The following is a 27148-nucleotide window of genomic DNA, read 5'->3' on the forward strand; positions in this document are numbered from 1 at the left end:
TTTGGTGTTTTTTCAGAGGGTTGCAACGAATTAATTTGTTTTTAGTTCATTTCAATGGGAAACGTCCGCCCGAGTTACGAAAAGCTCGACATACGATCTCAGTCCCAACGGATTAAGATCGTATGTCGAGGTACCACTGTATTTAAACTTCTGTTAATGGAGAAAATGTTTCAACACAAAAAATGACATTGCTTACAAACATAGCTTTCTGTGAAATCATTCACGCAGAGAATCAAAAACAGGTGCATAGGAAAATATTACATGTGTTAGTGTATTACAATATGTATAAATCGCTAATCAAGACAGCAGACAGTAAATATTTAGCAATAGCACTTTATTGAACACAAACAACCCTAAGCCACAATACTGAATGACGAGACCAATTGGCTGCAGCAAACATTTTATAAAATAGATTCATAGGTTTGAATGTCACTAAATAGTTTTTTTCTTTTAATGTCAGAAAGACAAATGCAGGTTTTTCCAAAACAGTGAATGATCATTTACATATTTAACCTTTTTTTTTCTCGTAACAAACCATCATTCACATGTTCACACAAAGGAATAACAAGGCAAAGTGCTTTCAGGATTGCATTGTCGAATAAACTTAAGTAAGGGGAGGAAACAAATGAAATTGCTTGAAGGTTGATGCGGGGAAAGCGGGTGGGATGAGTTTAGGGGGCAGATCGGTCCTGTCTTGCTTTGGGGGTGGGTGCATAGGGTTGGAAGCAACGTGGATTGTGGGATGGGGGGTTAATTTGACCTCAAAACCTTGTTCTACACCCCTTTCTGTCAAAGTGATCGCAGGGTGCTTGAGCCGGGTGCATAGACAGGACGCCTACCAAAGCACAACATGGTTTACGTGTGAACGCAGAGTGAGCAGAAGGGTTCAAAAGGCAAAAACGGCCCGGAGAGCGTTCACTTTCTCACCATTTGGTGCCGAATCACAAATCCACCCTTCCATTGTCACACCGGCGACAACTTGTGACATTGTCACATTCAAGGGTACTACTCAATACTGTTCCAGAATGAAATTACAGTTATAGTCAGAGGTGAAACTGGGATTTGAGGGGGGTGGGGTCTAAAAGCCAATACATGGTTGCCTGTTTCTACAAGATGAGTCCGCTGTATGCCACTTAAAGGTTAAAGGGGACTATCATCATAATCTGCATTGTGACATTGTCTGGCTTCACATTCCAGTGGTGTTTTTCGTATAAATGCTTCTCATAAATGTGTTTTTTTTGTCGTTTACCCCCGGACATCAACACGTGCAAACACAACCAAGTACACGATTTTTTTGAAACTACCATTGCTTCGGGTAAAATTCACTTTTATTCCTATACTGGCGAGTTCTTCTAGTAGGAACAAGGTGGGCAAACAAAGCATATTCAAAGCTGCAAAATCAAGGAGGTAGGAGAAATGCTACAGAGAACAACACATGTTGCAAAACGCCAAGGTTTGTTTCAAATTCACGAGGTGGAGAGTCCACTTGTACTACGGCAGCTCATCTGGCAAAACTGGCAAACTTGGACAGCCCATCAAGTTTGTTGCCTGCTACGTCTGACCTCAAGTAAACTTTAGTTTGACTTGACTAGTTTTGTTTTCACCAAAAGCCTGACCATTAATACGCCATTGGAGTGTAAAAAGCTGCTTGCTCATAAAAAAAATTGCCAGATCGTAAGAAGCCGATTTCTGCATTTGGCATAGACCAATCTACAAATCAAATACGACAAAATCACTCCAAATATTTTTACTTTGATTGAAAAAAAAAGAAGAGATTTCTAGTTGTATAATATGGCTGTCAAGAATCGTAAAATTCTCGATTCGCTTGATTGGACGCGATGAGCTGCATTATGAATTGACAACACCTCCAAAGAAATTCAAAACCGTACCAAAGCTGATCTTTAAGAGTTTCTCCAAGTTTCTAATCGTCTAACATCGACACTCTGGTCGGTCCTGTATAGTCATCACAGGTCTTGCTGCTGGTGATGGCATTGACTCCTTTAGCGCACAGTAGAACAAGTAGGTTTGCAGATATTGTAAATGAGGTAATCAGGCTAACTAGGGAACCCTGTCACTGATGCAGGCACACAAGCACACGCACGAGGCCACTTCAATCACCCGTAAAGCAAAAAAACACTAACAAGCCTTTTGAGACAGACAGGACCGCGGAATATGGAGTCAACTTTGGAATGTCGGGTGGATGCACCAACTTTTGTGTGTATGTATGTGTGTGTGTGTGTACAATTCCTCCATGTAAAGGTGCACTGTGAAATTAGTTGATTGTAAATCATCACATGCCCTGATACAGAATCATTAAACTCCTGATTAGGGCTCACTTGTATGTCCCCTAGATAAGCCACTCCCGAGTTAAAAACAGGCAACCCCTTTTCTACCTGTTTCTTTTTAGACTTAAGGCTGCCCGAGCAGCAGATCGACACCTGCTTCAAGTCCAGTTGTGAGGATTGTTGATAGCTTGTGAGCATCAATGAGGTGGCGACATCTACGTACAGTGACTAAACAAAAGCAACACGTGAAACAAAGATACACACACAAGCACTCCTAAAATGTCACAGGACATGCAGGTTTACATCCCTTTCCTACAGTAAGCTATTCTTCAAAACACATTCAAGGGGGCTCCTAAGGGACAAGTTCTCCAATATGGCTCTGCTTTAGAGGAATCAAGCACGAAGAGGCGATTTCCACCACGCGGTTAAAAAGGTGCTCGCTCCAAAAAAAGAAAAGAAAAGAAAAAGAAAAATGAAAATCCTCACGGCCTTATTTCTATCAGGCTGGATTTACAATGCAGAGATTTCAATCATATTTGCGCTTTACAAACTACGGGTTGATTGTAGCCAAAGCTAACTTAAACAAGTATAGAGGAAATGAAGTTTTTAAAATTGTATTTCATAAGGAAAATACCTATTTGACCAAATAAACAAAAAGAAATTGCCCCGGTTGTCAAGATTGTCGTCAAATGAACTCGGACTAATGGTATTATGTGAAAAGCTAAATACTAGACTACAGATCAAACTCAAGCCCAGATCTGCTTGATCAATAAATAGGACCTGTATGATAAAAAGTTGTCCCAAAAAAGCTCAGGATGCCAAAACTAAATGCCCAATCAAATTCAAGAAGATGAAAAATGAAATAATTGACATCCATCGTCAGTCTGCAAAGGGCACAAATGGTGAAACCGTGAAATAGTGGTGAAAAGAAAAATGACCTCAAGAGCACAGAGACAAAACATTTGAGAGGTCACAAAGGAACCAAGGACAACATTTATAGAGCTGCAGGTCTCCTATGGTCAATTTGAATGACCAAACGAGAAGAGAAAGCGCAAAAATGGCAAGTTCAAATGGCAAAACCACTGCTTAAAAATAATGATTCGTAGAGCAAACAAAAACATTTGAAAGATTCCCAAGACTATTGGAGGGCCTGATGAAATGAAAGTTGAACTTTTCTTTGGAAGGTGTTAATCATGTTAACACAGCCTTTCAAAAAGAGAATACGTAAACAGTCAAACACAGTGGTGGTAATTTGGTGGTATGGGGCTGCTTTCATGCTTCAGGGCCTGGCGACTGGCTGCAAATGATGGAACCATGAAATCTATTGTTTACCCGCCAAAAAATAAAAATCTCCAAAAGGAGAAGGTTCAGTCATTAGCTCGTGCCCTCCAGCTCAAGTGCACTTGGGTTCTGCAGCTCCCCAACAAGCCAAAAGACAAATAAAAGATTAGAATGACCTAAAAAATATAAATATTGTGGAGGCCAAGTCAAAATCTAGACTTAAATCACATTGAAATGCTGTGGCGTGACGCTAAAACACTCAAACAAACGTGTGTGATAATGAATAGAAAACAATTCTGCTCAGACGAGTGGGCCAAAATTAAACATTTAAAATGGGGAAAAAGTTCAAGAAGTGGCTGTAAATCCAGTATAAACTGGTTTCTGTACCAGCAAAAATCCTAATAATTCTGCTGGATTTGTTGTGTTTCGGTACTGGATTTGCAATGTAAGACAAATTTCTTACCAGGGAAGCACTAAAGGAAAAACATATATGGCTAAATATCAAGACGTTGTTACTTTTTATGGTACTGTTGTGTAGTCAACACAAGAAAATTGAGTGAAGTGCTCAAACGTCAGCGTATTTGATCCTATGAGTATTTTTTTCTGCACTATGCGCTGCTTAGAAAAAAAGGAAAATCTTAATTGTGTCACTCTAGCTCTGCAATGTAAATCCAGCCCGAGTTGTCAAATCAACAATGAACGTGAGCAAGCAAGGCCTTGCTTTGCAATTTCCCTCAAAAGACACTGACTGCTCCTCTGCTGGTGAAAACAAACGGCACTTTCGAGGGGAATGTTTCTCGGAAAAAATAAAAACCACAATCAACTCCAAGTAACAAAGTGTGGAAATACGTACAGTAGGCTATACAGTAGATAGAAATCTCAGGAGTTGGACTGTACAAGCTGAAAAGGGAGGAACACGCAAAAACCCTAATGCTCAACATTAACACAAATAAGGCATTTTCAACACTCCCTTTATCCGCATATATCACAGACAGCAGGACTATACACTTTTTTTTTTCCTTTTTTTGTTGAAGAAATGTTTCATTCACGGAGGAGGCTGCATATACATCTATCTACACATGCAAAAGAACATGGCTACCAGCTAAGAGACCATAAGTGGAGGAATAAAAGATTCCAAATTACAATAGTGTCATCCATAAGGATACGCATAAACATAACCAGCCACCCACCCACACACACACACGCTCATTGTATCTACCAGCCAACTTGTGCACGGTGCTTCCGCCAAGCAGGCTGCTCATCAAAGCTGCATCACAGTTTTAGGAACGGAATAGCACGCACGCACACATACACACACAAAAACACACGGACAAACGCCACCGCTCTGAAAACAAACAGGTGAAAATCCTTTATTTGCTATAGCTGAGTGACTTTTGGTGTTCAACTTAAAATCATCTTAAATAATTAACCGAGGAAACAACGACAAACAAAAGGTTATTGCACTTTTATCTTTTGTCTATTTCCAAACGAGGTCAGCTTAAGAAGATTCATGCCTCGGTTAAGACGACACGTGACGTCACTTCTAGAGTACGATTCACACGGTTATTAACACTGCACACCGGCTACTACTGCAACCCTACTTGTACTCGGTCTAGTCTAAATGACACACAAATCAAACACAACAGTAACTCTGCTTCGCCAAGTGTGTTGCGGAGCCGGAAATCGTCAACGGATACCGAAAAAGGCGAGAAGACTCCGAAGGAGCTCAGAGAGTCCACGCGGTTGTCTTTCTACAGTTTGTGTTTACGGACAGTCAAGTTTGGGATGCACCGATTGGCCAGATTTTCGCGCCACGGTTCGCTGTCATCCAACATAAATGTTGTTCATGCTATCCTTCAATGATAGGACACCTTGGATAAAGACCTTGTTCTCCGAACACCAATTTGTTCCTTAAAGATGTCTTGGTTATGCTACTACACCCTTGGTGCTAAAGGTATCAATGCATCCCATAATCAAATCTACTCTGTATTGAAACAGATCCTCAAAGCTCCTTAAAACGAGGTTTCGGAAGGGTGAACACAACTTTGGATTCGTGCTTTCATAGCGTTTGATCCCAATGCGTGCGCAAAAGATTATCCACAAATGTGCAATTTACACCACCCTTAATGTAGTGTAGCTATAATCAAAACCAAATGAATCTGATGGCAGAGTGTGAACGATGGGGGTTGGATGAACTGCAAGCCTGCGGTTCAGTGAAATTTCATTTTTTCTCCTGTATGTATAAGGCTTCCGGGAAATATAAATGGAAGACCATACCTTTCGGTAGTGACAAATAAAAGGCACTGTGCCACCGCTGTGTTTGATAGTACACAGGTCCTACTGATAGGGAGGGGAAGGGAATGTAGAGTCTTGGCGAATAAAGTGGTTGGCCAGTGGTTTGAAATTGTTTTTCGATAGAAATAGCTACCATTCTACTCTATACCCATTATCTTGTAGGACGGGCACAGGTAACCAACCGACTGTTGAGTTATGGGGAAAACAACAACTTTTTTGACCTCTCCTAGAATCAAAAGAAAGAAATCCTTCTTTCATGCCGGCGTGGATTCGCCATGCGTGAAAGGAAGACGGTAGCGAGGAAAAAAAGAGCTTAGTTAAAGTTGGTGTCGCCACAAGCGGGATGAGGTAAAAACTGCAGGTCCGATAAAAATGACGAGAAGGTGCAGCAAGAATTACTTGGTAAAGGTAGGTAACGCAAGGTAGTGACAATCTGTCAATATCTATCAGTGATTTAGGCTGGTTTAAGCACAATTACTTAAGTCTGGACTTTTCAAGTAGCTGCATTTGTTTTTCTAAAGAGTTATTGATCTATTATCAATGCAATAGTTATTTTATATCGGTTCTGTGTAAATAATGCGAGGCGCAATGCTTTCAATTCCTAGTGGCCATTTTGGAGAAACCCAAGTTGATTGTTCACAAGTGTATACTGAATCTATTCATTCAAAATGGTAAATATGGCATTATCCTCCTCTGGGTCAATCTCTGCAACCATGGCAACCTTCAATGATGTGCTACCTCCATAGATGTGTGTGCTTCTTGACAACTGTAGGCCAACATGCCAGTTTTAGCTGTCTCTTCCCTAACGAAACACAGCCGATGTAATGTGTCAGGTCTTGCCAGGGATCCAAATCTTTTTTAAAAAAATGATTTTTTCAAAAACTATTTTTTTTAAAGCTTTTAAGGCAAAAGGCTCAACAGTGGATCAGAGTTCAATTGAAATTTGCCATTTTTTTCCTCCTTAATATATTCGTAGTAATATTTCAAGTAACAAGTGAGACATCCAAAGAGGTAAAGAAATTCTGAAAACACCATGCTTTTACCCCTTGAAATTGTTATGACATCAACAAATAATTTCGGACACATACACGCACTTTGATTAACACTCAACCGCTGCATTGCGTTGCCATTACCAAAACTATGCTGTCCAATTCAAAAACTCTACTGACCGAGTTATTATATCCAACAATCCCATGCAAATATTCATCATACCGCTGTCCTACATGATACAAAGACATGCAAGTCCAAACATAAATATTGTAATAATTGTGTCTATAAAGGAACAAGTTACTGACCAATTTGAGCTACATCTAAAGGCAAATAAAGGTTTCTATGGCACTAAATGGGTGTTGCGCCGATGCATTTTTGAATTCCAAACATAGGCGAGCATTTTCAATTGTAGACCTTTGCTTATCTTGTTTTGTTCCAGTTTAAAAGGCATTCTCACTGAAATGGATGTCAAATTTCACCTCCAACAAGCGTTGGCGTCACTAAAAATCGATGGAAATTCCGAGCCAACAACCTCCATGTAGCTAGCACCTCAGTTCAAGGTAGACCACAACACAGAGTCTAAAAGAAGCGTCGCTTCCAAGCTACTGGGTATTGGGCACTACTTTGAATCGCCATGCCCGAGGAAAAACCAACCCCAAGCTGACATTCATTTCAGTCGTGGCTCAGATTGAATGGTCAGACTGTAAACAACCTGAACGAAAGCAAAACTGTTGCTGTCGGGAGGAGGTTTCCCCAAGTCTTATGCACGGGTTTTGGCAATAGTTGGGATTGCGTAGATTTGTATTTCAAATCCACCGGTGGCATTGATGACTTTGACTAAGCGGATGGCGATGCATTCTATCTCACACTCGTACTATTGCTACCATTGGACCATCCACATGCACAACACTTGGGTAATTACTAATACAAACCTACATACAAAGCATCTTTAAGAACATTACTATGTCCCAACTAAAGATTGTATAGTTGCAGGGAGGCAATGGCTCCGTTTACTGGTCATATTTGGACATCATTAGAGGAGAAAAAAAATATTCCCTGCCAGAACAGACATCCACAAACAAATGGCCAAAGCGTGTGGCGTTTCTGAGGAGCCCACTCGAGGTGTGTCGAGTCGCCTTACTTGACTTCAAGCGTCTGTCTGGCATATTAAACACAAAAGTGCAACCACTCAGAGAATGCTCTCTCTTTCTCATACACACATTCACACTTGCACACACAAAAATGAGATGGAAAAGCCAACGGTCAGTGGACAGCGCCCCGAGTTGTCAGAGAAACATTTAGCTAATCAATGCATGGCGCGAATCACTGACTCGCCGACCGTTCCTCTAATTCAGCAGCAACACACATGCATGTAAACATAAGTACATACATTACATCTGCTCCATTTTGCACACGTAGAACCTGAATGTACGAAAGTGCGTGCTTGACGAATTAAGTGCTATGGGATTAAGGTCTAAAAGGGAATCCAATTTGATGAAACACCCTATCCACAAAATCTAATGCTAATTATCCTGCTGTATTCTGATTGGTTCATTAATTTTGCTTGCTGCTTCAAGCACAGATCCTGAGATCACAAACGAATGATGTACCTTAAATTGATAACCAAAGAGAATAACAAAGTTCATTTCATCGGCAAACTAGCAAAGGCTCCTTCGGACTGGAGTCGGCGTCACTTTTTAGTAGCGATCTCAGGGAAGGGGGGGGATTCAGCTTTGTCTCATTCCTCACCCATCTGGTCAACTAATGTGTGCAATTGTGCCACTTCACTAACAGTAGATACTGTACAAAGTTATCACGGGCAGGAGATGAACCACATAACGACAAATTTAAAGAAAACACAATGCTAACAGCTCTAACGGTGCGATACAATCATCTTTAGTATGCATTTAGTATGTTTAGTACCGGAAATAGGATGAAGAGACAAATTCAACAACAAAAAAAACCCAGCAAGAACATTTTTGGATATTTGCTAATCCTTAACTCAGCACTCTGGATGGGCATATTTGCGTGGAAAGGATTGTTGCTTTAACAACTCTTGAAGCACCGATGTGTGCTGTTCATTCAGTCTTATTAGAGCTGCTCTCTACCGATGAAGATGCCATGCCAAAGTAGATTTAAAACACACCGAGGGACTGACTAAACTTAATTAATTCCTCGCGCTTCATTTTCCAAAAGAGATTCACTCAAATGCCACTTCTTTTCAACATGTGTCAGCCAAAGCAAATATGTCTCCCATTTCTGTGACAATTTTTAAAAACAAACTTTTGAATGTTTTCGTCCAGACCCTGGGACATTTTTTTTTAAATTAATGAATGTTTTCGTCCCCAGACTGTGACTCGTGCTATCGAAAGAAGGAAATGTGGGGATCGCCAGATAGGAGAGGTTCATACTAATACTTTTGCCACTTTGCAGTCCAACTAATGAGACGGAAGGCATGGGTCGAAAAAGGCATTCCATGAGACGCCGTCAAAGGCAATCCAGTGCATTTGTGTTGACACAGACGGTTTAAAATGCCCCAAAACACACAAAGCCATTCGTTTAGTCTTCAGGTCATCTGTCACAGAGTAAGACCAAAAGGAAAACCAAACACATTCCAGGGAAACAAAAGCCCTTGTGACAGTGATTGTCTATTCAATAAAATAATCGAAAAAGGCCAAAAGAAAAATATTGCTCATAAGTTGCCAAATAATAATAATGGAGGCAGTAAAATAAGCAGACGATACGCTTCAAATGAACGACCACCGAGAGCTAGAAGCTATTAAGACAAGTTCGAGAAATAATCCTTCAACACTGAACGACACGCACGTGAATAAAAAGAAAAGGCCTAAAACGCCACACTGAACTATATTGCTCAGACCAGTCTAACTCTGAAATCTTTGCACAAACACTGTTCAAGAGATGGGAAAGAAATTGAAATGGCTTGTTCATTTATGTGCTCAGATATATGACGCTCTGATGAGGTGTTGTTGGCAGATATTACTTGTAAAGCCTTCATCTAATGAATAAACAAGGCCTCGGTCATTTCACTACATCCTACAGTAGTTATGCTGACCTACAAAAAAACAAAAATAAAAACAAAACATCAGGCCTACGGACTCTGGGCGAAGATGATGGAGCAGCTGCTAAACGAGTTGACGAGGTATATCAAGATCTATTGTCTCTCTCTGTACAGTACAGTTCATCTCAAATAAATAATTTTATAGCCATAGTAGTGTTGATCAACTTTGGTCATACAATATTCTTAGAAACATTCTAGCCTAACAAACATTTAGGATGTTTAAAATGTCAGCGCTGGCATTCGGAGCCGACGCCGGCCGGCGTGGCCTTCCTTTGCAAGGAGGCGCGCTAATGTACGGCTTCGGCGGCATCGCCTAATTATCTTCTGATGCCGCCAAAGTTAGGAGCCGTATGTTTTTAGAAGTACACCACGGAATCTTTGTGACCCTTTTCGGATTGTACGGTCGTACACGAGCATTGCACTTTTCAGCTAATTTGATTTTCGTTTCCCTTGTGTGGTTTCCTTCATTAAAATAAAATTTAAAAAAAAAACAGAACAACTAAGCCAATGTACAATTAAAAATAAAAGGGAGGGGGGGGAAACATCTCTAAAGGAAACTCTTTGATCATTTTTGTTTGGGAAGGCCGGGAGCTCCTCTACAAGGTCACCTACGTGATATGAGTTCACGCAACGATATGACGGTGAGACTTGTTCCAGTGCCGTTACGTAACTGATTTAAAGGGTTCGAATGACTTCCGCGTGGCCAGATTGCGGTCGTTTGGTTCTAACGTTTGATCAGCGTGGCCTTGTAGAGCAACGAGCCTCTACGTCGTAAGCACTAATCTGGGATGGAGGAATGGGGTTCTAATTGCATATTAAGTTTGACTGCACCTCAAGAGAAGACCAAACACTCACGCACACGCAGACACAGACATACGTACGTACATACATACACAGAATAGATATGTAGGCGGGTGCTCTCCTGGTCCTCTTGGCCACATTAAAGGGAGACACCCACTGGTGGTAGATGACAGTGACAGCAGCATGACCGAGCTCGGCCGGCGCCGACGTCCCCCCCCCTCACTCGGACAGGCAGCCGTCGACGCCCACCGGTGCGCCGTGGCGATCTTTGACGTAGCCGTTGTGGAGGCCGTTGCTGGGCAGCGAGGCGCAGGTGGCCGTGATGCCGCAGTGCTTGAGCAAGTTGAGGCCCGGTGAGGGGGAAACGCCAGGGGAGGAGCAGGAGCAGGAGGAAGGGTCGAGCTGGGGGAAAGGCTTCATGGTGGAGAGGATCAGAGCCAGACAGTCAGCCACGTCTTTGTTGGGCGCGCACGCCAGGGCTGGGGTGTGGCCTGGGGAATGAGAGGCGGAGAAGAAAGTCAGGAATGAAAACCCAACCTGTACTCTCCGGTGGTGGTTGATTATTTGTAAATACATACAATGTCATTTTTGCTATGAAATGCAGATTTTCATTGTTTTTGTCCATTGGTACATAGAAAGGAAAAAAGCGCTGCTCTTTTCTGTTTTTGTTGAATGAGTTAATAAACTTTACAGTAAAAACCGTGTGCGGTCGATTGGTCGCCGGTCTTTTGGTCGCCCGTTGTCGCGGTCGGGGCGACCAAAAGACCGGCGACAAAACAAGGTAAAGCAACACGGTCTACGCATCAATAAAAGCCAACAATGGCCATGAGCAGTTTCACTGAGCCGACGTGTGAGTGTAGAAGAGTTTGTATGTACATGCGTTGTCCCTTTAAGAAGCGACGTCAGTCAGGGTCTTAACAAGTTCTCCAACAAAAAACAATAAAAGTCCGGGAAATTTTGAGCTTTTCTTTAGCCTAATAATTACTAGGGCATTAAGTATGACTAAATAGTAATTCGCAGTTTGTATTTAGGGAATTTGAGCAACGATTTAAATGGTAATTATCACTTACCTTCCGGGCGACCAATCGACCGTATACCGTAAAAACACCCGCAATAGGGGAAACCCAAATTCTCATGTGACACATTGTAACTGTAGAGCCTATGAAGACACTCAGATTACTATTCTGTGTCTAAGCATCTGAACAATATATGGTCCAATCGATGAAGGGCCCAGACGTGCAGATTGAGCAAAACTGCACTTGACATGATTGCGGCGCCAATATGAAAATCCTACGTCGACATGCATACAATGCTCACCTTCCTCATCCACAGCCAAAACAGTGGCTCCCCTGCTCAGCAGTGCCTGCACCACTGTGGCCAGGCCATTACGGGCGGCGAGATGGAGGGGCCTAGAGATTGGTCAATTACAAAATGATTAGCTCATATGTATCCTTTCGAAGAGCTTGAATTAAACTAAGACGTTCGACAGTTTTCACCAGTTCATCCACAACATCAACATCTTATATTCTCACATTTGCAGAGCACTGTTGGTTGCGTTTACAAGAGTGGGACTGTGGATCTCTCCCAGAATCAGCAGAGCGCACATTTCATGGGCCTGACGGTCAGAAAAAGGAAAAAAAACTGAGATATCCTGAGAAAACATTTTGGAGGGAACCAAAGAATTAACAAGTGAATGTATGTACCTTGTTGCAGGCTAGGTGCAGGGCAGTGTTCCTATTTTCATCCAGCAGAGTGAGGTCAGCCTTCGCCCGATGAAGGAGGATGGCTAGACACCGACAACCAAAGACAAGTTATGACAATATCGTATTTGAGTATAGGGCCATGTTTTTGGTGCGGAAAAACCTATTACGAAATTGCAGGTAAAAAAAAATGTTATGTTTTCCCTCCATTCCCCAAAATCAACTATAAGAAAAGAAATTAAAATGGAGACATTGTCATTTTACACATGCAAAACTAAACTCTCAATGCTCAAACAACACGATTTCTCGTTTACAATACATTCTGAAGAAAAAAATCACGAGTTGTGATCTTGAGTGAACATGACTGATCAGTTTATTTATTATTATTCTGATCTTGTTTGTAAACCTTTCCTCGGCTTGAACAGTCAAGAAGAGTGGCTGACAAATTCAGCGGGGATCAGATAATTATCCCACAAGACTGCATGTTTACCTAGTACATTAAACTATGGCAGACACATTCGGTCTATATTTGACCCTCAAATGACTCACCCACGGTGCCACTATGTCCCTTGTCAGCAGCAACCATGAGAGCAGAACGTCCATTGTTGTCCACCGCATTGATCTCCGTCCCGTGGCGAAGCACTAGCTGAAGACCTGCGACATCCTCGGCAAAAGCAGCAGCATGCAGCGGTGTCCTGCAGTTGCGCACAGCGACGTTTAAAACTGAGGATTATCTATGCAACTGGTACCCTTTCCTCGTATTTCCTAATTAGTGAACGCAAATGACACTAAACTTAAGTATTAAAAAATGGTAAAAAAAAAAAAAAAAAAAACATTCTTGAACATGTACTGTTATCATTAGGTTTGTTAAAAACATATATAATAGATTCAAACACAGTGTATTTTTGGCATAGTCATGCACCACCTCATGCATAAAAACCTAAGAAAAAACGTAGGGCTTTCGTGGTCTTACCTCCCTTTGGCATCTCTGGTGTTAATCATGTGGACGCCGGCACATTCAAGAAGCCGTTCTGCAGCACCGCTGTGGCCGTTCATCCTGTTTACAATGTTCATTATCGTAAAGTACTCATTTAAACCGATGAGCTTTTTTTCTTATGGTCATTAACGTGACAGATTCCAGGTTATTTCTTAAAATACAATTGACAGTTTGGATCTCACGAAATAATGTATCAAAGATTTCTCTATGCCAACTGTGTCTAAAAACATCAGCGCATTACCACAATGACACAAATCCACTAATATAAGAACTCACAGAGCACAGTGCAGGGGAGTGAAAGGGTTTCCCTCTTCATGAATAAATGTTTTGAATTCAAGTAAAACCTCCAAACAGTCTTCATGCCCTGAAAACAAAGACACCGTGTCACGAAAAGGGAGGAACTACCGTATTTCAATTTCAGTGAAAATTCAGGTAGTTTGAACTCAGTCAGACCTTTGTATGCGGCCCAGTGCAGTGGAGTAAATTTTTTATTGTCCAGCAGTCTGTCTTGTAGTTCCACTGTGGCCGTGACGGCCTGGACCAAATTTCCCAGGATCTCGGCGTGGCCCCTCGATGCGGCGTAGTGCATGGGCGTCCGACCCAAGGAATCTTGACACAGTGCGGAAGCTTTGTGCTCCAGCAGGGCTGACACGCAATCATCATGGCCTAACAATGCCTAAAACAAACAAGCATTGATAATAAGTGTACCAACCATAATCACAAGTGGGTAAAATAAAGTGTCTCCCCAAAATTGGTTCTTTGCCTTGTAGCTATATCCAACCACAATGATAATGACCTACATTTTACTATAATTTTAGTGCAGTCTCATCCATATGTTTTGACTTACCCCTCTGTGCAATGCTGTGCTGCCTCTTTTATCCTTGGCATCTGGAACCGCCCCTTTCGCCAACAGGAATCGGACACAATCGGTGTAACCCCCGAGAACGGCGAGCATCAAAGGTGTCCTGCGCGGCATCACGAGTTAGGAAAACAGAAGTTTTATTGTTTAACAGAGCAGAAGGAAGCGTGAAGCTGTTGTTTAGAATGAGACACAGAAGAACTCACTGGCCAAACTTGTCCGCCACATTGGCAAGGTCACCTTCCTCCCCGCATTCAATCATCTTGTGCAGGCAGTCTGAATATCCGTGGGCAGCTGTAGAAAAGTAAAACATTTTACTGAGCATTAAATACTACATGATTTGGGGAAAGCTTCTGTCATTAAAATACACATACTGCAGGTTATGAAGTTTTTCCACAAATACGAAATGACAAATGCATCCAGCATTGCGACAATGAAAGAACTACAATTAAATGAATTGCATCAAAGACATTGTACAGTAATCCCTCGAATATTGCGGTTAACCCTAGAATGGTAACCCTCTATTTCAGGGGTTACCTTTCACGCTTCTGAAGTTGAGGGTTACCATGGTTACAGGGGGGAAAAATGGGTACCCTTCATTGCACCGTCTTGCTTAGGACCCATTTTCCCCCGGTAACCCTCTATTTCAGAAGTGTGAAAGGTAGGTAACCCCTGAAATAGAGGGCTACCATTCTAGGGTTAATGTAGTCCAGACATGGCCCCGATAAATGAAAAATCGCGAAGTAGGGTCACCCCTATTATAACTATCTTTTTTAAAATTTTGTTTCTTCAGTACGGAGTCCTAGTAGCAAGCGGAAGACAGGGGACTGGCTTCCGCTAACGAGTTTCAGCGTGGATTTTAACATTTTTATGAACTTTAAAAAAATAAGAATATTTTTTCCTTCATTGCTGAAGGAAAAATGAACTTGAAAAAAATATTATTATTTTTAAATAATTAATAGCAGGGAAAAAAATAGCACAGAAGTGAATTCGCAATAAGTGAAGTCGCGATAATCGAGGGAAGACTACTATTTTTTTCCTTTTATTTAACGCAGGCCTTTGAGATCCAGCAGTGCCAATTAATTTGCCTGGCTCACCGAAATGCAATATAAATATTGATTGCAGAACTGATGCAAATGCAACATACCCGCAACATGAATCGGGGTCCAAATGAGGCGGTTGTCGTTTAGAAGACACGAAGCCCCCTGAGCCAAGAGCACCTCCACACATCTGGCGTAGCCTTTTTGGGCAGCCAGGTAGAGCACGGAGCGGCCAGCGGCATCCTGCATATCCACATAGGCTGCCGTCTCGGTCAGTACCTGCAGCGCCTGCCAGTGACCTCTGTCAGCCTGCACGCAAAGGAGTTGAGAGGAAGGACATTCACGTTGCTTTTATTTTAGCTGACAAGGTCATGAGCCAACGTGGAAGGAATGCTCAAAGATACTCACAGCGAGATGCAAGGGACTGACAGGAATACTGCTCTCTATGTCTCCAAGTGCATTAAAAGACATCTCCAACAGCTACAAAACAGGCTTGTGTAACTCTTGTGTGTTAAGCAACATTTTTAAAAACACTTGTTTTCCTACATTAAAAAAACGGAGGCGATGGGAAAATGTTATCTGTACTACGTTTCACTAGTTTGGTTGGATTTTAATCCCCATTGCGGAATAAACCCCCTGACTTGGAGGCATTGTACCTGGAATATTTGAAAGTCACTTTTTGAAGACTGTCAATTACTTTTGCAAATGGGCCTGACATTTTGGCGGCATTTCAAACAGGACAAATACAACGCAAATGTTGCTTTTGGACAGAGAAAAAAAATGGACATACCAACTCCAGGTTCTGTGTGTTTCCATGATAAGCTGCGTAGTGAACAGCGCTGTAACCTTTAGCGTTGACCATCGAAGGATCGGCACCATTGTCCAGAAGATGCTCTAAGCAGCTGTTGATTAGCAGTAAACACGCATGTAGTCATTATGTGATCAACAAAACACAGATGTTGTGAAACAGCACAAGAAACTCACAAGTAGGACTCCTTCACTTCTTCTTCACCCTGCTGATGATTCCCATAAGAATTACCATCACCCCTGAAAAGACCAAATCAAAGCACATTTGTTCCTGCAGAAAAATAAGTCGAATCTTCCGCATAACTAAAATGTTAATACTTTTGCACATTTGCACAATTTTCCAAAACTGAACACTTTAAAATTAAATGTCTTTGTCATTGCACAGGTACAACAAAATGGAAATCTGCAGTCATCGGCAAAATGCGTATATAAAAAGTATCTATGTATGTATGTAAATATAGACCCATACCCAGGAATATTTCCGCGCACGCACGCACACACACACACACGTGTTGCTGATTGTTGTTCTCACCTGCTGAAGGCTTGTGAGGCTGCAGAGTAGTGCAGAGGGGTACAACCTGTTTGGTCAGGCTCGTTGATCTCAGCCCCAGCAATTACCAGGGTCACAGTGCACTGGTACCTCCCATTAGCAGCCGCGTAGTGTAATGGTGTCCTAGAAGCGAGACAGCAAAAATGGTCAATTGCCTTTATTTACTAGGAAGCAGACAATACTGTTGCAAAGAAATCTGACAGAGGTTGCTCGCACCTTCCCATTAGGTCCCTCCTGTTCAAGTCCGTGCCGCTACTTAAGAGCAAGTTCAGACATTCAACATTTCTGGGAAGAAAATTAGACAACCATGGAGAATTGGTGAGTATTCTTTTCAAAAATTCAAAAACCCAACAACATAAAACACAGTAAATTTGGTAAAAACAACAGGCCAGTTGACTAAAGATGGCTTAACTTGTGGAAAAGCAACTAAGCTAGCCGTAGACTGTACAATTTATTTGATGCATGCCACGTTCAATTGGTTTAAAATTCCGTGTCAGCAGTGTGCATGTGCATAAAATATTACTTGTTTAAAAAATAAGGAATTATGGTGGGAAAAATGGGTTGGACTTGTCAAAGTTTAAAAACACCTAGTTTAAAACAAGCAATTTAATGTGAATCTTGATTTTAATTTTTTAAATGTAACTCAGTTCACTCCAAACTAACAAACTAACTGGAAAAATCTTTCCAAAACAAAGAGAAAACAGGACTCCCAAAAAGAAAAAAATAAGGTCTGTTCTTTTTTTAAATCACTGCTGCACTAATCTTTTTATAGGGCTATCTTGTTAGGATGGTTTAGTTTAAAAAATAGACACTTTTTTCCTCCTTAATACATTACCAAAGTATTAGATTAGAATTAACTCAAAATCAAGTGAATAATACTTGTGTAAAAATATGTGAACAGGACATTGCTACAATTTACACTACTGCAGTTAAACCTGCATGAAAAGAATGGCCTCTGGGATCACAGATAGTTAAAATTTTATTGGCCAATGAACATTCCATTTGTTGATGAAAGCTGTAAAGGGGATGCAATAGCTCGTAAAGGTCAGGGGGTCTGTTTTGTCCAGGATGTGTTTATTTGCAGGAGCGCAGATCAAAGAAGGAAAATCATTTGCACACCGACCATTCAGAATGTGATGATGTCATTGAGATAAGAGAGAACAATAAGACCCCCAGCCTTGTCCTGGAGCCGAAGCTATGTTTAGACAACACTTTCTTACCCTCCGAAGGCAGCAGCGTGTAGACAGGTCCTCCCAAAGTTGTCAGGAGTGTTAATGTCGAACCCTGCCGACAGTACGTGCTCCTTACTCATGGAGGAGACGATGCTGTACAGCTGACCTGTGAAAACAACAAATTCATAATTGGACCGTGAACATGTACCACCACAACAGCGGTTCAACTGCTTGAGCTTGATTTTCGGTCACAAACCTGAGGACAGTAACTTGCGACAACAGTCCGAAAACCCGTAAAGCACTGCTAAGTGCAAGGGGAACATTCCGTGGATCCCGCGTCTGGAAAAGTCCCCAAGAAAAGAAAATTAGCCTTTGTCAAATACCGATTCTGTCGTTTAACCGGCACATTTCATAATGTCTGGTGAGTAACACGTGTGCGGTCGATTGGTCGCCGGTCTTTTGGTCGCCCCAACCGCGACAACGGGCGACCAAAAGACCGGCGACAAAACAAGGTAAAACAACACGGTCTACGCATCAATAAAAGCCAACAATGGCCATGAGCAGTTTCACTGAGCCGACGTGTGAGTGTATTAGAGTTTGTATGTACATGCGTTGTCCCTTTAAGAAGCTACGTCAGTCAGGGTCTTAACAAGTTCTCCAACAAAAAACAATAAAAGTCCGGGAAATTTGGAGCTTTTCTTTATTCTAATAATTACCAGGGAATTAAGTATGACTAAATAGTAATTTGCAGTTTGTATTTTGGGAATTTGAGCAACGATTTAAATGGTAATTATCAATAACGATCCGGGAGACCAAAAGACCGGGGACCAATCGACCGTGTACCGAGTAACATACACACCTCAATCACACTCTGCTGAATTTTCCTTGCCCTTTTGGGCAACATACTATGCATTTTATTTAATGGTCTCTTTGCTACCTTGCCGTGTCTGCTCCATTGGTCATCAGCGTGCTGATCAGCAGTTCATGGCCGAACTTAGCAGCGACATGGAGAGGAGTATTGCCATATCTATCCACACAATCAATTTCGCCACCTAACCACATACAAAGAGGATCAAGTTAAACAATCTTTGAATAAAAAACCCTTTATTTTTGATAGATTTCTTTATTCCCCCATGAATATTGCATGTAGCATTACAGACAAAAATCCCAACACATGGGTGGCATCGTATTTTCTCACATATTAGCCGCCACCACGTATAGGCCGCACGCTTAAAATGGACTTAAAAATCATTGAATTTTACAATTTCTCTCGTATAAGATGGCCCCGGATGCACAATTTGCACCTGCATAATCATGGTTTTAAAAGGGACTACAAATGTTTTACTTTGAAGGGAAAATCTTAAGAAAACTCATCGATCGTGGTATTTTTGAGATACTTTATGAAAAGATCGGCCGCTTTATTGCACATTTCTAAAGGGTGATGCCTGCACGTAGACAAATTCACAAAGGAAGTGACGTAAGCAGTACAACCAGGAAGTGTATCCGTAGCGGTCTAGTTTGTCATCCCTAGGTAAGATGGCGGCGCCCTGAGCAGGCAATAGCAGGCACAAGTGAGTTTTTTTCACGTTCAGTTTTTTTTTCTTGAATTTCATTCGTAGACGTCTTAATAAATTTTGTTAAGCGTTTTCTGTTTTTTCTCTATTTTGAAATAAATGACCGTATCGCCCGCATTGACTTGCGTTATGGCGTTTCGTCCTTGTCATCTTGTAGTTTCGTGAATGCCAAGTCTAATTTGTGCACATATAAGCCGTACCCTTGATTCAGTCATTTTTTGGAGCGACAAATATGGCGAATATGCGAGAAAATACGGTACATAACTAAAAAAGTAAGAAAATAAGTTCTGATCCAAATGAGAATTTCTGTCAAAAAAAAGTTCATTTCTAATAATGAAGAGCCAAAAGGTAATTACCATTCTGGATGAGGATCTGAGAGCGAGTGAAGCGTCCATGAATGGCTGCCATGTGCAGGGGGCTCTTCCCTTCTTTGCTCTGTTGTAGGGGGATAATAACGTTTTTTTTTTTTCAAACACTAAAACAGGATCTGAACAGAATACAGTTTCAGTTTTTGTTCAGTCAGCAAAGTAACCATTCAACAGGACTATTTTGTGGTTGTTGTTTTAATACGTGCACCGCCAAGAGATGTAAGCAGGAGTTCGGAACAATATAGCCTTAAGATAACCGAATCGATTTTATTTTACTGCATTTTTTTAAAGCCTAGAGAAATGTATTTTCCTACTGTTACCAATTTTCCTGACTAGAGCATTAAGGTATACTTGCACCCTTATGCTGCTCTACTGTGCATGCATTCCATGCCTGGAGTAATAAAGCAATAAAATAATAAAACAATCATGTGAGTGCTATGTGGTCAGAAAAACCCCCAACTCTTTTGTGCATGTCTATCTCATGGATATAAAACGCGGCACAACAGGAAGGGGAAAACTTGACTTAATTATTAGTTATTTTTTAAATTATGGCAATAAAAAAGGAATAGATCAAATTAATTCACTAAGTCAATGCATCGCTCAAGCCTAGTGAGAAAAATGTTCTCATTTAGTCGGACATTTCCGACTATAGTATTGTTACAATTCTACTTAGTAGTGTGTCAGCATCAAAGGCTTAGGGTGATTATCATTAGGAACCTGTAATCAGATTTTCTTCTTTGCGAATAAAGAAGTACAGTAAATCTATTGCAGCCTGGTTATCCTGAAGTGGATCCCTTCATCTTCTATAGTTTGTTGTCTGTTTTATTATTACCTATAAACTGCAAATTCAAACAATTCAACCGGTCATTGACTCTTTTTGACTTGATCTATATTGTGCTAAACGGTGACGTGCAATTTCTCTAATTTGCAGATTCACTTTTGTAGTAAAACTAGCAAGAGTTTAAAAAAAGGGTTGCTAAATATTAGTTGGCAACAGAAACCACTTGCTTTCTCATCCTCACAAGCGGCACGGCACGATAGTTGTCATGGTAACAAAAACGCAGTCGACATTTGACTGAGATTAAATGCCCTCCCCACAAACACATTGTGACATGCAATATTGTTTTTTGTCCCCGTGCCCAAGTCAGAAGCATACAAAGCGTTCAAAATTGTTAAAAAAAATAAATAAAACACAATACTGACTTGCTGGTTGACATCAGCCCCGTTGTTGACCAGCAACTCCAGACACAGAGCGCCGTTCGTGGAAACAGCAGCCAGGTGCAGAGGCGTGAAGCCACACCTGTTGGGCTGGTTGACGTTGGCGCCGTGGTTAACCAGCTCGGCGGCTACGGCTTCCTGCCCCATGTAGCAAGCCATGTGGAGCGCTGTGTTCCCAAATCCGTTGGGCTCATCAATCTGAGGACGCAAAATTTGCCCCACGGGCCAGTCGCATTATTTCAGAGTCAAATTGTAATGAAAAATCCCAAATAATACAACATTGCGGCACTATTGGTTACCTCCGCCCCCATCCTCAGCAGGTATTTTACAATGTCAATGTGGCCACTCGCAGCGGCGGCGTGAAGAGCCGTGTAGCCCTGCTTGTCCTTGCTGCTCTTGTCTGCGCCGCGTGACACCAGCAGTTTCACAACCTCCCCATGTCCTGCCATTGCATGGACATCAAGAGCACTCGATAAAGCAAGGCAGAAATATAGGTCTCAAATATAGTTTTTTTTCTCCTGAACTCTAAATCCTACTTTTGAACAAAGTTTTCCCGAGTCGGTGACTTTTGTGTACTCGGAGGCAACACGTTTTTTTTCTTTTTTCTCGACGTTCAGTCTGTGTGAGCATATCTGATCTTCGCGTAAGGTTAGAAGATTGAAGTAAAATTTGGGCAAAAAAAAATGTATAATACGAGATTTAAGTCGTTTTCATGTTTTTAATGTTACGTGAACAGGAAGATGTTTGGTTTCAAGGATATCAACTTTTGGCCATGTAAAGTCCGGTGGCAAAACATTGATTTTTGAGTAATATTAAGGGATTTAAGTCATATTAGGAGAAAAAGTCCAAAAATGATGAGATTTAAAAACGTTACATCACTCAAACCGTTGTTTGGAATCAGCAGACATCAACTTTTGGTGCTGTTATGTCGGCGTGAAAAATTATTTCATTCTTGGTGATAAAACTTAATTACATTGTAAATATAGGGGACATTGTTAATGTTTTGGCGGGTGGGACAAAAATACAGTCATCAAAACATTCTTATAAAGAAGTAAACATTTTTTTTTATATATTAGATGTACTATGCTTTCAAGAAGGCGGAAAACCCTAGTCTTCACCTGTACAATGAAATACTGAAAATCCAAAAGCCTGTCTGCTGAGAATTTGATACAGTATGCAATATTTTGGTAAATTACCCAAGTAAGCAGCAGAGTGGATGGGCTGACGCTCCTTCTTATCAATGGCACTCAAGTTGGCTCCCTTGTTCAACAGCAGCTTCACCATCTAGCAGAGATTCTCCATTTATCTTTTTTTATTGCGAGGGCTAATGTGTGCGAAGAGCACCCGGGGTGCATGCCTCACCTCCTGGAACCCACTCTGAGCGGCGTGGTGCAGTGCAGTTCTGCCGGTGCGATCCGCCATGTTCAGGTTACTCAGCTGGCTCAACAAAGCCTCGGCGCAGCGAGTGGCTCGGTTGGCCGCGGCCACGTGAAGCGCCGTCTGCCAGAACTTGTCTCGGGCGCTGGCCTCGGCGCCGCGCCTCAAAAGCAGGCCCACGGCCCTCTGTGGACACAAAAGACAACGCGACAGGATTTTAAACTACAGTGGTACCTCGACCTATGATCAGCTCTACCTACGACATGCTCGAGGTAAGATGAAAATTTCGATTGAATAATTCGCCCTAGATACGTTCAAAATTTCGGGACCAAGCCAGGTGGCCATGACATGAAAGGCTGTTTATCATTGTAGCGCACTGTCTTTTTTTGCCGCATCTCTTTCATGTATAACAGATATCTACGAGCACTGAACGATTTATTCAGACTAGTTTCTCCTACGCATCGACCAGGAAACGCACAACGCGCAAGCAAAAAGAGAGCTTTCTGTGTAATGAAGTATACTCGTGCACACAACACCGACAAGGCAATGGCACCCTTTCTCAGAATAAAACTTCATTACCCACAATCAATACATGGGTAGGCTGTTATTCCTCCCTTAGCCTGTTAGCTCCCGCGATCGCTCATTCAAGACTACTTCTCATTGGCAAGCTGTCGTGCGTTATCCTATTGTGAGGACATTTGTGTGCATCATTTACGGAATATTTTGAAGGGAATACAACAGAAAACAGCCCATCGATAGCGAACGTGAGGGTGGAGGCGTGGCAAACAGCTAACCCGGCCAGAAGGTATAAAAATGTAAAACAAAATTAGAATTCAGTTTTGTGTAAAGTTACATTAAACGTATGTTTGAGTGTGTCTGTATATATTAATCCAAGTTAATTTAAATGTGTTTGTTTGTTTACGAGTGCGTTGTTGCCATGGATAAAGTCCCCCCGAACAGCCCCCCCCACCGCCTCCATGTATGTAGCTGGCTCTACCCTCCGCGAAATCCGTCTAATTTTACTTCTGTTAAACACATTTTATTACTATTAAACTACTAGTTATGTGTTACTTTATTAATAGATGGCAAATTAGAAGAAATAAAACATTTTTTCCAATCCAATATCCTGTTTTTGGTGTTTTTTCAAAGGGTTGGAACGAATTAATTTGTTTTTAGTTCATTTCAATGGGAAACGTCCGCTCGAGTTACGAAAAGCTCGACATACGATCTCAGTCCCGGAACGGATGAAGATCGTATGTCGAGGTACCACTGTAGTTTGTGGCTTTACAACACATAAAAATAACTGCAAGCAGGATCATATACTACAAACATTTAATTGCAAAAACCGTTATACTATACGTCAGCTGGCTTGAGCAATGAAAATACAGTCTTAGCATTAAGACGATAATCAATGACTAATGTTTAAAGCTTGTACATATCAGTAATAGGTTTAGAGGCTTGAAAATTGAAAATATACTGAGCTATTGACAGGTATATTGATTTATAGCAGAGCATAAAGAAACATGCTTTTTAGGAATAACACCGTGTGCAGAAGTTATTGCATAACATTGTGGGTCTAATAAATTACTCTAAGCACTGGAATTAGGTCATGAGTCCTTGTTAAAAAAACAAAAAACAAATACATCGTATTGCTTACTTCGTTCCTGGAGGCAGCTGCCCTGTGCAAGGGGGTGAGCCATACATGGTCTTTAGCGTTCACATTGGCACCTGAAGGTAAAAAGGGGTTATGTTGTGGCCAAATAGTATCAGCAAGTTGTGATTTAAAAGAATACACTCAAATATGCAGTAAGTCTAACACATTGTTACATGATTATTACACTGATAAGTTGTTTTTTTGCCAACCGCTGCAGTGAGATGGTAAAGTGTGCACCAATTTTCAGGTTTTCAGCAGTGTCATAATAATTTACACATCTAAAGTCTAAATATACATCTTCAAAAATCGATTTATCAAAAATCTTAAGTGCTTGCCAAACCTATTATAACTAACTTTGGGCCTTGAACTTCTCTCCAGTGAACTGCAGAGTACATGCAGTTTATGCAGACATATTTTTGGAATGAAAGTTAAAAAACCTAAACGACGGGACGGCCTAGGAAAAACTTCAACACCCTCGACTTTCTGCTGTTCTAACGAGTTGGGCTACTTCTCAAAGTGAACTCGCCATTACGGACAGCAGCCTAAATCGAGCGCAGCCATTATCTCGCATTGTCATTAATATTCTATTTTGATGTTTTTTCCCATATGTTATTGCTTGTATTGGCCCGTGGTCAAAAGTCACTATAAAATAGATACGCTTTCAAAATATGACTCACTGGCAGCAAACGACGTCCGAGTCAAAACGTAAATTCATATCTATATTTCTTTTTTAAAATTATTATCTTTTGAACCATCTCACACACTCCATACAGACATTATAATAAATTACAAAGCAGAAATCCATCCCGATAACGCTTTGCGAGTGGGGCGTGGTGGCAATACACGTGCTATTACCTAAATACTGTACGTGAATGTCATGTGCTGCCTTTTAAAGGCATATATACAATAATGTTTTATTTCAATGGTTATAGTATGTGAAAGAAATAAAACCCATGAAAGTTAAATGTATATAGTCACTACATTTGTGTTTTTGATTCTGGCCGGTAAGTTTAGAAATACATCCTCTACATATATATCATTTTTGAATGAACAGCATGGCATGTTTCTGACCTGATTCAATGAGGAGATCCATGATATGAACATCACCCATGCAGGCAGCAGCATGAAGTGGCGTACGGCGCTCTTGGTCCTGTTCAATTCCAAAATAGAATCAAAACCAGGTTCCATCCCCTTCACATTTTAGCCCGTGTTAAACGACGATGAGCCCCGTTTGCTCTACAAACATACCAGTGCATTGACATCCTCCTTTTTGTGCAATAATTGTTGGACTTCTTCAGCATTACGATTGAAGATGGCCTGGACCAGAGGAGGCTGCAACACAGTACAGAACTGTCACCGTGGTTCTAATGTTACAGCCCAACTTCCTCGTATCGGCAACGTACAGTGACGATAAGGCTTGCCATTCTATTCAATAAACTAAACCGTATTCAAATCGAGTCGGCTGAATCTTTTTGCGATTTTTCCTTGATTTTTGCTGCGTTTTTACACTTGGGCGACGTGACATGGAATATTGCAGCTACTATTAGAAATGAACGAGGCATCCAGCAAATAGACACAGCCCATAGCGAGGCCCGCACAGGGCCCGAGTGTCGCCAGTCACCTCGCCTGATCAAAAAGAATATGATTAGCCGTGAGCTAAGGGAGCCAGCCTGGAGACATATCGGGGACAATTCTACAATGCAAATAAATGCAAGCTTCAAATTTGATACAACAACGGCGCCGACATTAATTTAAAGAAAAGATAGCATGCCAGTAACTAAATATTGAAAAAGTCCGTCTTTCGAAAGAACGCCGCGCTATGCTGCGCAGAAGAACATTCCAGCAAGTAGACGGCGATCATTGTCGGCGTACCTGGTCTGCAATGTTGAGTACTCCCATCTCCCAAACTCAGCCGGGACGGAGCTCCTTCATGGGGCTGAAACTTGGAGGTATATTGCGGCGGGGAGCTGCTGTTTCCACCTTTTACACGACATCCATCACAAGCGGAAAAGACAAACGCGGCTCCCTCCCGACCTGACACTGTTGTTGTCTGCATCTGATGTCGGCTTTGACGATGCTGCCTGACTGTCGCTCGCCTAGCTTCGCGTTGGTCCGCCTACAGGCTCGGCGGGCGCCTATCGCCCCGGTTGGGAAAAGGACGACACCCTGTGGCCGGAACGTGCAAAGTCTCGAGGAGATCCTGTCCCAGACAGAAGCAATCGATTTAAAAATGTCGACACGATGAGCATTGCGCAGGAAACCGTGGCACTTGCGCGGTGGAAAATTCAAGCCCTGCAGTACCAAAGATTGCCACTAAAGGCGGGTTTCAAAACCCTCCATTTAGTATTTTAATTTATATTATGTGCAATTTCATCATAAAAATGGCAGCTTTGCATCGTTTAAACTCAAGTCATACAATAAATTAATAATTCGGTTTGAAAACAAAATCTATATTTCATTTTCTTTTTATTCAAGCAACCTTTTAAAATATGAACAATATTCAGGAGGAGCTACCAAAAAGCTATAATCTCATTTCCATTTGATACAGTAGAAAAGAACATGTACCGCAGCATTATTACTCATTATTGTGTGTGCAGACACAAGTATTATATATATATATACATATATATATATATATATATACATATATATATATATATATATATATATATATATATATATATATATATATATATATATATATATATATATATATATATATATATATACACACACACATACACATATACATACACATATATATGTATATATGCACACACACATCTGCATAGTCGGAAAAAAGACCAATAGAACCCCACAGTAACTATTTTTGCCTGGAGGCATACTTGCAATATGGCCCTTTTTGTGCACGTGTCGGTCAACATGTTTCCTTATGAAAGCACACAAGTCAATTAACCAAAGTAAGATCAAAATGAGTTGACAGGGTTGAGGAGATGCTACAACTCGCGAATCAGACTTTTTAGCGGGCAAGTACCTCTGAATGCCGATCCATCTGCTGATTTAGAATACAATCAGCATGTAAACATGTGCAGTGGCTATTGGAAGATCAGTACAGTTGTTTTTTTTTTTTCTCCATTAAC

General features: G+C 41.3%; 1 protein-coding gene across 1 annotated transcript; it reads right to left on the reverse strand.

The window, feature by feature from the left end:
- Nucleotides 1-317: 317 nt before the first annotated feature.
- LOC144083273 (serine/threonine-protein phosphatase 6 regulatory ankyrin repeat subunit C-like) lies at nucleotides 318-26167 on the reverse strand. The gene is made up of 28 exons (XM_077610959.1): nucleotides 25920-26167; nucleotides 25296-25379; nucleotides 25119-25197; nucleotides 24051-24121; nucleotides 22379-22579; nucleotides 22213-22300; nucleotides 21316-21458; nucleotides 21002-21214; nucleotides 19787-19865; nucleotides 18794-18908; nucleotides 18113-18195; nucleotides 17905-18022; nucleotides 16901-16969; nucleotides 16667-16807; nucleotides 16312-16374; nucleotides 16118-16229; nucleotides 15736-15807; nucleotides 15435-15636; nucleotides 14494-14581; nucleotides 14276-14393; nucleotides 13882-14104; nucleotides 13705-13792; nucleotides 13405-13488; nucleotides 12981-13126; nucleotides 12435-12517; nucleotides 12264-12346; nucleotides 12049-12140; nucleotides 318-11222 (listed from the first exon to the last, which is right to left on the reverse strand). Exons 1-28 carry the CDS (start codon nucleotides 25944-25946, stop codon nucleotides 10951-10953), a joined length of 3237 nt encoding a protein of 1078 aa, XP_077467085.1. The 5' UTR covers nucleotides 25947-26167; the 3' UTR covers nucleotides 318-10950.
- Nucleotides 26168-27148: the final 981 nt, after the last annotated feature.

Source organism: Stigmatopora argus, chromosome 1, assembly GCF_051989625.1.
Source record: "Stigmatopora argus isolate UIUO_Sarg chromosome 1, RoL_Sarg_1.0, whole genome shotgun sequence".
Classification (NCBI taxonomy): Eukaryota; Metazoa; Chordata; class Actinopteri; order Syngnathiformes; family Syngnathidae; genus Stigmatopora; species Stigmatopora argus.

What these genes read in the sequence shown, in the direction of transcription:
- LOC144083273 (XM_077610959.1), bottom strand. Translation starts at nt 25,946, where the DNA reads ATGGGAGTACTCAACATTGCAGACCAG. An exon ending in CTCAGAGTGGGTTCCAGGAG is followed by an intron (nt 22,301 to 22,378) that starts GTGAGGCATGCA and finishes AATCTCTGCTAG; the next exon opens with ATGGTGAAGCTGCTGTTGAA. An exon ending in GGGCTGATGTCAACCAGCAA is followed by an intron (nt 19,866 to 21,001) that starts GTCAGTATTGTG and finishes CCCCTACAACAG; the next exon opens with AGCAAAGAAGGGAAGAGCCC.